A 14,887-nucleotide genomic window follows, 5' to 3' on the forward strand; every position below is an offset into this window, starting at 1 on the left:
ACACAATCTGAAAGTGATAAATGAGAAGTTATATGCTGGTCAGCTGCGGTCTCGGCGATAATCATAATTGCTGGTCAGGGTTGCACCCATTCGCTGAGTGGCAGGAAGGGAATCACGCAGTAGCACACAAATATCAAATGGCTTGCAAAGCATTGAAAGCAGCAGAAGAGCTATTTAAAAATAATTACAATGAAATGTAATAAATATTATTTTTTTTGTGTACTGAGAGTGCTTATTAAATGGTTTTTAAGAGAGAAATTTTGTTTATCTTTAGTTTAAATGAAGACTTTGTAGCGTATGTTTACCGTTTACTTACTGGTAATCACCTTGTAAACTACTTGGTAATGTGTCGTATTAATGGCTAACTAATCCTAAATATAAGTCACTCCAAAAATATCCAGACACTGAGTGCAGACAACCGTTGGCAACCTAAATTCAAAATTGCACTTTCATTTCACGCTCCAAATTATTAGATCACTATTATGAACATTCAAAAATACTTTCAAAATTTTCGTATTGAAATCTCTTCCTGGCTACTTAGCGTGCAGAAAAATGTTGATTGTACAATATTGTCGAAGAGTGTGCCAACATTGTCGTATATAGCACTTAGGCCAAATTGCTTCGAACTCCTTATTACGCAGATCTCTTACGCCGTACTTTCTCTCTCGCCCACAGAAACCAGAAAAGACAAGACTGATGCACCACACGGTGGTAATGGCGCGGCGCTATCACCCAATACCGAACAGCCATCAGGTCAGAGTTCATTGCTGCCACCACACGGCGGTGGCAATAGCGGCGCGCAATCGAATTACAATCACGTGACACACCTCACTGGTGGCGTTGGTGGTGGCGGTGGCGGGAATGGTGGCAACAGCGGCGGTCGTGATCAGCATGACGGCGCTCCACGCACACAGAATTCCAAATTGGAACGCCCCAATACGCTCGGCACCGGCAAGGTGTCACGTCGCGTAAACATTTGTTATCACAATGAGCACTGTAAGTTGCTGTCACAACATTTTTTGGCATTTACCACACACTTGTTTTGCATTTAAGGACTTTCGAACTAACGACCAAACTGCAACTGTAGTATTTGTACTCGCCACTTAACACTCTGCTAAATATTCACTCACCAAACACGCGTGTGACCTCAGCTATTATTGCCTAACTTTCATAGTTCCACTCACAACAACTAAACCACACACACACATTCAAGTTCTCACCCTCACACACTCTCCTACCGCTCATGAACTCACTCTGTAGTTAGCAATTTGAAAGCTGGTGCGCTTTCTTAGCAAGCAGAACTCCTCTTTAGCTATTTTGGGTATTTTAAGGTAGAAATAGGTTAGCCAGTATCATTTCAAATTAAGCTATATACACATATTATGTACTCATAAGTTCCTGTACATGTGACCTTAGCGTTGAAAATAAGTGAGGATCTCGAACGCAGTGCTAATTTTAATTGAAATATATTTTTCCCCGTAAAATTAACTCGAAACGTCTTGTAAATATTTACACAAAATTGTGAAGAGCTCCCAAGTGGCCGTCCTCTCTGCGGCTGTGCATGTGTGCTCGCTCACACACACACACACCTACACTCACACAAAGTGCAATTCAATTATGAAAATTGCCTGCACTATTTGCATTTTTGAGCCATAAAACTGCAGTAAAGCGATTATGCTTGGCGGGGAATAAATCATTTTCTGTGTGCCAAGCATTTTATTGCGCAATTCGCTGGCATAAACAAGTAGTTACGTTACGTAATGTTCAAGGAAGAAGTGAAAATTGTAGGTGGTTCTGAAAACGAGCTGGGTTTTAACCAAGGCTCCATGGAGTCTTCGCTGCACTATGTGGTGTAGTGGACGCAAATGTTGAAGGCAAGCATTAAGATGAATGAGTCAATTAACAAAATGTAGACTAATGGGCAGAATGTCAGCGATCGGTGATAATTGTTATATATGCGCCTATTATACCGAGTAGTTTCAAGCGTTGTCGGTTTATGTTAAGGCGACATATTGAATAATTACAACCAATTTAGTATGCATTTGTAAAAAGTTTCTTCTTAGACTTATATAGGGTTTGTAAAGCGCGAAGCTACTATAAAATGCCAGACCAAACTCAGAGTTCTGTAACAAATAATATTGTAAATATTGTGGAAGTACTGAGTATTGCCATCATGGGCTCAATTCTGGATGCTGCATGCGCCACTTTGCTGAGCTATCGTAAGAGCTTATAGTCTTGCTATTCCGTTTCATTGTGGCGCTCGAACCGTTTGTTGCTCTCAACGAAACTATTTTTATACCCGTAATGCTTTTTGTGGACAACCAAGATTTGGTGTCTGCTGGATTTCAAGGACTTCGTGTCGGATTTGTCATGCAGCTGTGCATTTGCAGAGAAAATGGAAAACGGTTACCGTATTCTCTTTTATCCTGCAGCTGCGGCAAATATTGTTATATAACAGGTCCATTTTGAGCCCTCCAAAAGCCGAGTGCCCCTATATAATACCTTGTTTTTTATATTTTTTTTGGGGAAACATCGAAAGCCGGAGTGCGGAACTTTAATCCGCTAAACCTAACCTACTCCCAACTCAAGACTCTCCAACAGAACTACCAGATAAGGTATTACTTCGTGTGAGTAACAAGACATTTTACGTCTCCTCTATAGTTATAATACCTGTAAGTCTGTATAAGCTTTTCTGTAACCAAATAGTAGGCTCTTGGTTCTATTCCTGTCCTATTTGGGCCATATCTACTTTGTTGGATTCGTCTAAAAAGGTTCTTAGCTTTGCCAACTCGTCTGCCTTTTCGTTGCCGAAAATTTTCGTGTGACTGGGAACCCAAATTGTGGACAAGTGGAGTTGACCAGTGAGCCAGTGAACTTAAAAGCTTTCTGCAGCTATTGACGGTGGTGGTAATCTGTGGTGTCTACCAGACAAACAATGCCGCCTGGTTGTCCGTGTATATGGTTGCTTTCTATATTTTCCTAAAGTTATTCAATGGAACTTCACAGGCCTTCTTAAAACCCAGTTCTTACGCTGTGAAGATGCTGGCTGAGTTTGGTAGGCGAATGGAAACAGAGCTGGTAACAGATAGAGATTAAAATACCTCTCACAATTAAAGTCGGCCTAATATATTACCAAACAATATGCTCTTAAAATAATATAATTATATAATTTTTATATATAAAAATTACGTGTAATGTTGTTTGTCCGCGATGGACTTCTAAACAACAGTAACCAATTTTAGCAAAATTTAGCATACTGTGTCCAGTTTGAACCAACTTAGAACATAGGATAATGAAAACAATCCATAAATAAAAAATAGAGTGAAAGCTCTATTAAATGGATGCTATATTAAGCGGACATCTCTATTAACTGGACAGATGGGTAACCAGCCATTGAGAAAGCAATCTTCAATTTGTTATTTATTCCAATGAAATTTATTTGTATGGACATTTTCAAAATTAAACCTCAAATACAATCTCTTGGATTCTTATACCGTCAAAAACGTTTTCGCCTTTATTCGTAAATAAAATTTTCATTATATTGAATAGTTTATTATATGAATATTAGCATAAAATGCATACCACAGCAACGTGTGGCCGGATCTACTAGTAATATGAAAAGAAAACTCTTCTGACATCAAAAATACCGTAAAAAGCCGGGTACTAATATATATAATATGGAAGTGAACTCTCCAACAAAGATGTGATAATCATTTTAAGAGATCAAACGGTCCCTTTGCTTCGCCAAAATATGTCACTGAAGCAGAATATTATAATTTTAAGCATTTAGTATATTGAATAAACCACTTTGTGACTATGCTCGTATAAAAATTGAACCTTTGTAAGCTATAACTTGTACTTTACTATAATTCATATTATTTATAGCTAAATGTGTGTTATCCTTAAGCGAATTCACATGATTACATAACTGTAAATTATACTAGTATATTTGTATTGCTCTCTCTCACTCATTTCCCTGCGCTTATTATCATCTGTTCTTTTTCCATTTTGTTCGCTTTCAGATCCCGATGGCGGCGCTGCAGTGAACAATGTAATCGGCGGACCGCCCGGCAGCACACCGCCACCGTACACGGCCGATGGTAAAATGACGAATGCCCAAGGTGGCGGTGGCGGCGGCGGCGGCAGCGGCAATGTGGGGGCTGGCGGTGTTATGCTCTCCGAGTTGCCAGAACCACCGATACCAGTGTCCGAGATTGGTCCAATCCCACCGCCGCCCATGTTCTCCACACCGAGTCCAACATTGATAGCTGGGCGCGCTCATGGGCCGGGTGCGATGAATGATCAAGGTTATCAGGATTATGATTATGACGGTAGGCATAACGGTTATAAATTGCTAAACAAATGTACAGCTCAAACACATAGGCAAATGTGTGTCTGTGTGCAAGTGCATGCTGCCGCAGGCATTCGTTGTTTATTGACTGGTGTTAGTGACGAAGGCGAGGCGCAGCGATAATTTCGATAAAGCGTTGCAATAAATCTCGCTGCTTTTGCTCGTTTGAATAACGGTACGGCTATTTACAATATATTTCATGCAGGCAACGATTCGTGACGAGGCAAGTCATTCGCGCTTAAGATGGATTGTGCGATGTCAAGTAAGCAGCGGAGAAGAGGGTTGTTGTGCTAAATATTTTTTTAAATATTTAAATCAGAAACATACATCGTGACAAAAAAGTAACCGGAAATTGTAATTAAATTCCACTGATTTTTTTTTTTTCAAAAAGACTACCGTTTACAGGTCTCTTTGGACATGCTTAATCGTGTAAATTTCGAGCTCACATTCATGGAGAGCATTATAATTGCCGATGAGACATGGGTTTATGAGTTTTATATGTAAAGAAGACCACAATCATCGGAATGGAGGGAAAAAGACGAGCCGAAACCAAAAAAAAAACACGCCAAAGCCGCTCAAAAATCAAGGTGATTCTTATTGTTTTCGCGATATTCACGGTTTGGTGCATCATGAATGTGTTCCGGGAGGACGGACGGTCAATGAGGAGTTCTAGTTGACCATAATGAGGCGCTTTGAGAAAATCCATCGAAAACGGGCGGAATTGTGGAAGAACAATTCATGGAATTTAAACGATGATAATGCGCTACCGCATCGAGCCATGATTATGACCGAATTTAAAGCCAAAGACGCAATGAATACCATCGACCAACCGCCGTATGCTCTAAATTTGGTTCCGTGTGATTTTTTTCTTGTTCCTCTAATTGAAATTGTCGCTCCGCGGTACCCGTCTTCAGTCGATCGTAGAGATAACACAAAATTCGCTGAAGGAGCTCAAGGCCATACCGAAAAGTTTTTATGGAAAGTGCTTCGAAGACTGGAAATATCGTTGGCATAAGTACGGTGGAAATTATTCAATATTTTCCGTTTTATTTACATTTGCCGTGTGCTTTTTTGTCACAATGTATATTTGGCAAATTAAATCAAATCCACCAATTGACAGCAGTGCTTTTCGAACGAGATTTTATTGATATATATTACATTATATCGGAGTAATTTTTTCTAAACCAAATCTAAATTTATTGTTTAAGATTTTCTAATTATTATTTAGGAATAAGATTCAAGGATTCTATCATTTTTTCTATAATTACTTAAATATGCCTGTGAAACTCATTTTTACACCTCATTTAATGTCTCGTAGTGCTTGTATCTCCTGCTGAACACGCTTTATGTTTCCGTTATATGTTTGTATGCTAACTACACTTGTTTACACACCACTCACCTATTTGGCCACGCGCCGTTAATGCCTCTTCATGGCATTGTTTCATTATCCTGTCGTGACTCTTTTGCGAGCCTTGTTAAGGCGGCTTTTATTGCGCAATACTATATTCACTGAATGCGCGCGTAAACCTTTTACCGCTGAAGTGTTGATGATGGCTTCGAGTGTCGTCTCATGGAGGACTCTACCTCAACAGCTTCGCCTAGCGCTCATTCCAACGGAGTAGCATTAAGAGCCTGTTCGCATTTAAGAGCGTGATATTTTGTGTTGTATAATTTTTATTAAGCCGGATGTAGGCTTTGCCAGAGTTTTTACTTTAAACATTCGTTGTGTTTCCAAATAATATTTTACGCGACACTTTTACTGCTCATAAATAGGTTGTTGCTTAATAATGCCCGCGCAGTATTGCTATTACAACGGCAATGCGCTCATAAATACCGTGTAATGTGGAAACATTGTCGTCTTCCCAGCAAAACCAAGTCATCATCGACGCTTGTACTGTTATCGCAGCGCGCACTCGTCTATACACAAACATTCTTTTTTTTTATTGATTTTTGCATTTTCTCGCATTTGTTATTCCACTTTTAATCCGTTTATTCGCACAGATCAAGAGCCTGACGACGACCAGCTAGACTCGGATGAGGAGTATATGTTCCAGTTGCGGCAGCAACAACAATCATTACATCCCAATCATGTCGATACACAGCGCGTTGAGGAAATTCCAGCCAAAGAGCCAAAACCAAATGCAGTTCCTCTCAAGTCGGCGCTGAAGAAGAAGCCCGGCCAAACGTCCACCTCATCGCCGGCCACGCCCACACAGGACCACAGCAATGCCAATGGCAATGTGCAGCAAGGTGGTGGCGGCGGCGGCGGCGGCGGTCCAGCAACATCGGCCAGTCAGCGCCCGCTGGTGGTGCGTCAAGACGCAACAAACAGTTATTCGCTCAAGTGAGTATTTGGGGACATTTTCGGGAGCGGGTAGCCTTAATTTATGTACATATGTGGGTAGGTGTTAAGCAAAATAGGTACAATTCAAGGCATAATGCAAGACTAGAAGGCAAAAAATTTTAAATTTATAAAAAATCGTGTAAATTTTATGAGTTTTTGTAATGAAAACTGTTTTTTTCTTTTCATATATATATATACTGAATTGAGGTTATGCCTTGAAAAAGCTGAAGTGTTTTTACAATTTTGGCTTAAGATCGACTGACTATGAATAAAACTAGTAATTTTTGTGTCAGATTTTTCAATTTGTATATAAAGTTTGCCACGATGTTTGTAATACCCAAAAAGGAAGCGTATAAGACCCTATAAATTGTCGTCTTTCTGTATATATGCGAATTAGTCGATCAGTTTTTGAAATATCGGTCTGAAATTTTGTACACGAGCTTTTCTCACTGAGAAACTAATCTTTTGTTGAAATCGCCGATATCGGTCCACTATAGCTTATAGCTGCCGTACAAACTGAACAATCCGAATAAAGTGCTTGTATGGAAAGCTTTTTCATTTGACGAGATATCTTCACGAAATTTGGCATGGATTATTGCCTAAGCCAATAATGCTATATCCGAAGAATTTGTTCAAATCGGATCACTATAGCATATAGCTGCCATACAAACTGACCGATCCAAGTTGTTGATAAGAAGGGTATTAAGATTCGGTGCAACCGAAGTTAGAGTTTTTGTTGTTTTCATAGAAATAGAATCTCAAGCTAACTTATGCATGTGATTTTCAATCGGGTCTTGATATATTTTAAATTTCTATAGGCTCAGCGAGACCAGATAGTCTCATACCGATCGCATCAAAATTATAATTGCTTATTACGGACGCCATTTTCAGTATTGGAAATCCGTGTAAATTTAGTTTTAACAATAATTTTTTAAGTAAATAAAAATTATTGTGTTGAAATTTAAACCAAAATTGTAAAAGCATCATAATTTTTGTAAAATTAATTAATTCAAATTTACTTTCCAATTTTAACTCGGTTCACCAAAAAAAAAAATACAAAACTCCTTACGCAACGTAGTGGTTCCAATTTACAGAGTTTTTGTCCACTTCCTTTTTAATATATTCTAATATCGATCCTTCCTCTCCTTGCATATATATTACGGTTAATTTATGCGAATTTCCTCTGTGTCACAGATTTTATAATCATTTTAGTAAACAAAAAAAAGATTGAACTTTGTACACATTTTTACTAACCAAAAAAACGCAATGCCCAACATGCGAAACCTTTCCTGCAATTAAACAAAAAACTTGCATAATTTTATATACTATACTTTCTTCTTTTCTTTCTTTTTCCTACTTATTTTCACTCGCCAACCAAACGCCTCAAAAAATCTAATAAAAAATAAAAACAAATGCAAAATGAAATTGCTCAAAAATCAACCAACAAATCAACAAAAAAAAAAACACAAAACAAAAAACGAATATCGAAAAAATCGGCAAACAAAATCCAACGCATTTGTTTTTCACATTCGTTCTACCCCCGAATTAGGCCAATACTACGACCACGGATTAGAATATGGTAATAATTTAGATTATGTTATCAATTTGAATGGTTTCTTGTGTGTATTTACTTTCTCACTCTCGCTCTCTGTAACGCTGTCGCTGTACACCCACACGCCTACCAAATAAACAACACAACACCAATAACCAAATAACCGAATAACCATGCTTTTCAAATTAATTTCATGAATATTTGAAGAATAACAAAGCTAACTGCAGCCGATGTTTCGATTTTGCGTTGTTATTATTATTATTTATTTAGTTATTTATTTGTGTGCTGACCACTCTACCACCACCTCGGCAGCCTCCTTTCCCCACTCTGACGAGTCCATGAGTCCATCATACTTTGCCAATTTCCAAACATCCAAACATGCAACTAAACAATTTATATTCCATCGATGTAATTTATGATGCATAACGGTTTGATGTGCTCGTGTATGTGTTTGTGCACGCCTGCGGCATTTCCTTTTCCTTTACTAACACACTAACACCAATGCTTGTGCAGAGAATGTGCACTTAAGTGTATTAAAGCATGCTCTTGACTATATTTCATTGTTAGCGTTGTTGTTTTTGTAAACCTTATTTGCCATAATAACTGTGCATGACGAAGTGCTTGCAATATTCATTAATTTTCAGTGTGTGAAGCTTGAAGCGAACTTTACTTTCATTTGTTCGAAATATTATTATAAGTAATATATACCCGAAACAAATCGAATTTGCGTGAATTTTTCGAATAATTTATAAAAAACGTTTTTAGTAGAAGTGTTCGCTCCTCTCGGGGTAATCGAAAATCTCCGATGTTGCTGCTACCACGTAAGAGAAACCGTATCTTGTATCCTTCGCTACAAGTAAGCGCAAATGTTCAGTGAAAAATCATCAGTCATTGTGCCCAATCAGGTTTGACATTCCATCATCTTGGTACAACGTTTGAAAATCGTTCAAGATTATTATAGAAATTTACGAAAAATCTGAAAATCCGAAAATCATCTTCTCAGATGAGACCTATTTCAGGCTTAATGGCTTCGTCAAGAAACAGAATTGCCGCTATTGGAATGAGTAAAATCTCGGAAAAGCAATTGCATACTCAAAAACTTACAGATTGTGGTATGGCGACATCATCGGTCCTTATTTCTTTCGAAGCGTTATAACACGATGTTGGCCGATCTTTTTCCCGGGATTTTAGGAAATCGGAGCAGACGATCTCTATTTCCAACAAGACGATGTGTCGCTTCATGTCTCACCTTTAAATATGGACCAAACCTCGATTCGCTAATTTCGATTAATAACCCACTTAAATAGCCGCCAATATCAGACAATTGATTATTTTCTCTAGTCGTGCCTTAAATCAACGAGGAGCACGAAGACAACATTCAGCGTACTTTAGTCGAAACTCCAGCCGAAATCCAGCACCGGGTCATCGAATATTGGCGTAAAGTCAGTAGAGATACGCAAACGGTGCTCTGATGGTCGATATTTGGTTCAAATCATAATTGGCATAAAATAATAAAAACCGAACCCATTTGGAAAAAATTTGAGTGCTTTATTTCATTTTAACATCTCGTCGTTCTTCTTGGCAGACCCAGTATCTGTTAAAACCTGTGATACTTGTGTACTTTATATTATTGCTTTTTAATTTTTTTGTTTCTTGTTTTTGCTATTTCCGTACTGCCAAACTTATTTGATTTGTTTGCTTTCAATATGTGTCCACTTAATCATAATATTTGAACAAATCTTCGCGGCAACCTTCGTCACTGTCAACTTTTGGCATTCGAGTAAAGAGAAAAGCAAACTACGTATCTGACAGAAAATGCTCTATATGTACATACATATGTATGTATTATATATTTTTAAGAAAAATATTTTAAAACTTGGCATATATTGTAACAAAAAAGTGTCCGGAAATTGTAAATCAAACGCAAAATATTTAATTATTCATCAATATTGATTTTGTCGCCTTTAAAGTAATCCCCATCAGATGCTATACACTTATGCCAACGATTTTTCCAGTTCTCGAAACACTTTTCATAAGCACTTTTTGGTATGGTTTGCAGCTCCTTCAACGAATTTTGTTCTAACTCTTTGATTGACTGAAAATGGGTTCCATGCAGCGGCAATTTCAGTTTGTGGAACTGGAAAAATGTTACACGGAGACCGATCTGACGAATACGGCGGCTGATCGATGGCATTCATTGCGTTGTTTGCTTTAAATTCGTTCACAAACGTACTTTTTTTCAAAAACTTTAGCTTTATCGGGACGAGTCGAGCAAGAACGCGTTTCATACCCAAAATATCCACCAAAATAATTTGAAAATTCGCCATCTCTCTGACACTTGCCTGGCGAGTTTCAAGCACCATATCCCTCGCTGTTTTAATATTTTCATCAGTTGAAGAGTTCGAAGGTCGTACAAAACGAGGCATGTCTTCAACGATCTCTCGGCCGTCTTTGAAGGCTTTGTACCACTCTTAGGCTTCTGTTTTTGATCAAACTTAATCACCGTAAGCCTTTTTCAACATTCGGTGTTATTTCGTACACGAAATTTGGTTAAGCCCGTCTATATATGGTGCGCACTGGCTTACTATAATCTGCCAAAGGCTGTCACTTTCACGAAATTCAACCAGTAAACTGCTTCTGTTCCTTATTGTGTCGACTTGGCAACTCTTCTTCTTACCCATTCCAAAGAATTGTTTTAAACACCTACTGTCAGCTTTTGTAATATAAATAGTTTCGCAGAAATTATACTGTAAAAAACATATAACTGTAAAAGGCACTGTGACATAATATTTGTTTTGTACGTGAGTGTGTGTGTTTTGATTTTCCATGGAACTTGTTTTTTTTTTGTTTTTTGCTTATTTTACGAAGATCACAGTTGTACACATACTAGGAAGCTCGTATGCTTAAATTCTACTCTAACGGTATACTCATGCCAGCATTGTTGATTTCAAAGAAATTCCGGAAAAAAAACTTCATCTTTATTCAATTCAACAATTTTTCATTTCAAGCGCAACCAAGCGAGAGCTTCCTAAGTCATTTTTTCCATTCTATATTTTGTTTTTGTTTCTTTTTTTATCCAAAGAAAAATATTTTATTTATTTGTGGGTACGTCTGCTAAGCAAAATATGACTAGCATCACATTTATGTGTGTATGGGTGTGTGTGTGTGCTGTTGTAGTATGCAAAGGAAGGGTATTCATTCTGTACAAAAATATTGTGAATTTTCATTTGACTTTATTGGCACGTTGCCGGACCAGTTTTGCTTGTATTGCAACAACAAAAGCGTAAGCGGCAATTTTCATATTGAATTCCAAATTATTTGCTACATTTCACAAAATCGCATAAATACTAACTTGATGCAGACATTTATTGTGCACTCTTGCAAAGTTTGGCAGAGAGAAGCGTCGGGAGCGTTTTGCACGAGCGTTTGAGCGGAGTATTTGTGTACAAATAAGTTGCATATTCAAATGTGCATACGTGCGTGGCACACAAAATAAGTTGGTCCAGTTCGCTTTGTGTAGATTTCTTCTGGAAAATTTTGCATTTTGAATAGTTTGAATTGCAACGGAGGCGCACAGAGGGCACAAAGAAAGGAAAGCAGAGTTTCAAATCAATTACTGAAAAGGTGAAAAAGTTGATGTATGTGCGCATATGAGATCAATGTCAGCAGGGAAGGCCGTTATTTACTCAATATTTGTATAAAGTCAATCTGAAGTCTTTGCTGATGATTGGAGTGCAATCAATATTGCATAACGACAAGTTGCCCTTATTTTATTTCATTCTAATTAAAAATTTTAAAGACACTTTTTTCAAAAGTTTAAATTTTGAAAATTCAAAAATCCAAAATTTTTCATATAGAGTCGAAATAAAGAACACGTGCGCAATATTTTGCCTCAAAGAACACAAACAAGTCTCCCAGACAAAAATGTTGAATGTAAATTTCAGCCATATAAAGTGTGATCCATTTCGAAGTTCCCTATTTTTTTAAGGAAAAAACACCGCAACTTCAAATTTAATGGTGAATGTTTATTATCACTCGAAAGAAGATTCTTTGGCATTTATTTTTTGAAGATTATCTCTTTCAAAAGTTGGCCGCGGCTACGTTTCAGATGGTCCATCCGTTGAGTCCACCTTTCGAAGACTCATTCGAGCATTTCGACTCGCGAATGACACACGTGATGTTTTGCTCCAAGACCTGAATCGAAGCGGGATTGTCCGCATAAACTTTAGATTTTACATGTCCACACAGGAAAAACGTCTAACGGTGTGATATCACAGGAGCTTGGGGGCCAATCGACCGGCCCAAAACGTGAAATTATCTGCTCACCGAAGTGTTCTCTCAATAAATCCATTGATTGAAGCCATGTGTGGGAAGTGGCACCGTCTCGTTGAAACCAAATATGGCCGAGATCACCAGCTTCAATTTCAGGCATCAAATAGTCGATTATCATGGCGCGATAATGCCACGTTCTCACTGGCTTAAATTTTGAAGAAATATGGACCGATAATTTCACCGACACACAAACCTCACTAAACCGTTGCTTTTTCTTGCCCTCATCGCCCTCATCGCTGAACAAAATTTCGCTTCAAACCGTTGCAATTTTTCAAGAGCCCATAGAGCAAAACAATGTCGCTTGGGAAGTTCGACCAGCTTCAGTTCCTGCACAAGCTGTATTTTGTACGCTTTCAATTTAAGATCTCGACGTAAAATGCGCCAAGTCTTCCATACGTTAGACCGAGTTGCTGCAAACGGCACCAAATCGACTCTCCACGGTCTTCGTGTACATTCCCAGCTACGGCTGCTACATTTTCTTCACTGTGTGCTCGACGTGGTTTATTCGGTCGAGCATTATGCAATAATGAATACTGGATCTCAAACTGGGCGATGTGTTGCGAATAGTAAGCTCAATAGGCCGATTATGTTGACCATAAGTTGAGCGAAACGCGCGAAACACTTTCTTTATAGAACGTGAATTTTCGTAATAAAGTTGAACGATTTGTAAAGTTGTTTCAGGCGAAAGTCTTTTCAAATACCTGACAATCTTCTTCTTCTTAATTGGCGTAGACACCGCTTACGCGATTATAGCCGAGTTAACAACAGCGAGCCGGTCGTTTCTTCTTTTCGCTACGTGGCGCCAATTGGATATTCCAAGCGTAGCCAGGTCCTTCTCCACCTGGTCCTTTCAACAGAGTGGTGGTCTTCCTCTTCCTCTGCTTCCCCCGGCGGGTACAGCGTCGAATACTTTCAGAGCTGGAGTGTTTTCGTCCATTCGGACAACATGACCTAGCCAGCGTAGCCGCTGTCTTTTAATTCGCTGAACTATGTCGATGTCGTCGTATATCTCGTACAGCTCATCGTTCCATCGAATGCGGTATTCGCCTTGGCTAACGCGCAAAGGACCATAAATCTTTCGCATAAGTTTTCTCTCGAAAACTCGCAACGTCGACTCATCCGTTGTTGACATCGTCCAAGCCTCTGTACCATATAGCAGGACGGGAATTATGAGTGACTTATAGAGTTTGATTTTTGTTCGTCGAGAGAGTACTTCTCTTCTCAATTGCCTACTCAGTCCGAGGTAGCATCTGTTGGCAAAAGTTATTCTGCGTTGGATTTCCAGGCTGACATTGTTGGTGGTGTTTACGCTGGTTTCCAAGATAAACGAAATTATCTAAGACTTCAAAGTTATAACTGTCAACAGTGACGTGAGAGCCAAGTCGCAAGTGTGACGACTGTTTGTTTGATGACAGGAGATATTTCGTCTTGCCCTCGTTCACTGCCAGACCCAATTGGTTTGCTTCCTTGTCCAGCCTGGAGAAAGTAGAACTAACGGCGCGGGTGTTGAGGCCGATGATATTGCCAGCAGCTGTACACTCTTATAGAAGATGGTACCTTCTCTATTTAGTTCTGCGGCTCGAACTATTTTCTCCAGAAGCAGGTTGAAGAAGTCGCACGATAGGGAGTCGCCTTGTCTGAAACCTCGTTTGGTATCGAACGGCTCGGAGAGGTGATACTGATCAAAAATAACATGACAGCTTGCCACGACTCACGCGTGATCTGCCAAAAGAAGACTATTGAAAAAAATGCCTCTACTTGAATCACCCAAGTCGATTAGAGCTAAATCGATTTAGCCATATCTGTCTGTCTGTCTGTTATACCTCAGTTGTTGAGATATCGATCTGCGATTTTGTACACATACTTTGTTCCTCAACAAACAACCAATTTTTTTGGAATGTCCGATATCGGACCACTATAGCATATAGCTGCTATACAAATTGAAGCACCGGAATCAAGTTCTAGTAAGAAATTTTTTTCATTTATGAAGGGTATTATAGCTTCGGTACAACCATTAATGCTTTTCCTTTTTTTTTATTAATTTAACGGCTTCTATTTACTTAAGATCATATGCAGTAATGAGTGTGTGCGTGGGAGTGCTATGTATTAGATTATAATAAGTTTGGCGTGCTTTTAGCTTCCTAATTTTTAAGTTACTTCCACAAGCAGTAATTATTTCTCGTGTCAAATATTGAAACCACATTCACACACACACACATATAGAGTACAACCATAAATACTCAGCAAAAGTTCGCTTGCCTGCACTCAGCCAGAACTTAAGTAAGCCTATACTTACAAGTTTGCCGAT

At 38.7% G+C, this 14,887-nt stretch overlaps 1 protein-coding gene across 13 annotated transcripts in view; it reads left to right on the plus strand.

The window, feature by feature from the left end:
• Positions 1-14,887, plus strand: part of LOC126763680 (phosphatase and actin regulator 2) — a 228,264-nt gene that overhangs the window by 193,969 nt on the left and 19,408 nt on the right. For 9 of the 13 annotated variants that reach the window (XM_050481402.1, XM_050481400.1, XM_050481405.1 and 6 more), the window contains 4 exons: positions 676-996; positions 4,023-4,331; positions 6,353-6,695; positions 8,245-8,274. In XM_050481402.1, coding sequence (XP_050337359.1) covers positions 676-996; positions 4,023-4,331; positions 6,353-6,695; positions 8,245-8,274 — 1,003 coding nt within the window. The remainder of the gene's footprint in view (positions 1-675; positions 997-4,022; positions 4,332-6,352; positions 6,696-8,244; positions 8,275-14,887) is intronic. The other 4 variants (XM_050481407.1, XM_050481408.1, XM_050481411.1 and 1 more) reach the window with 3 other exon arrangements.

The sequence above is a fragment of the Bactrocera neohumeralis genome, chromosome 6 (assembly GCF_024586455.1).
Source record: "Bactrocera neohumeralis isolate Rockhampton chromosome 6, APGP_CSIRO_Bneo_wtdbg2-racon-allhic-juicebox.fasta_v2, whole genome shotgun sequence".
Classification (NCBI taxonomy): Eukaryota; Metazoa; Arthropoda; class Insecta; order Diptera; family Tephritidae; genus Bactrocera; species Bactrocera neohumeralis.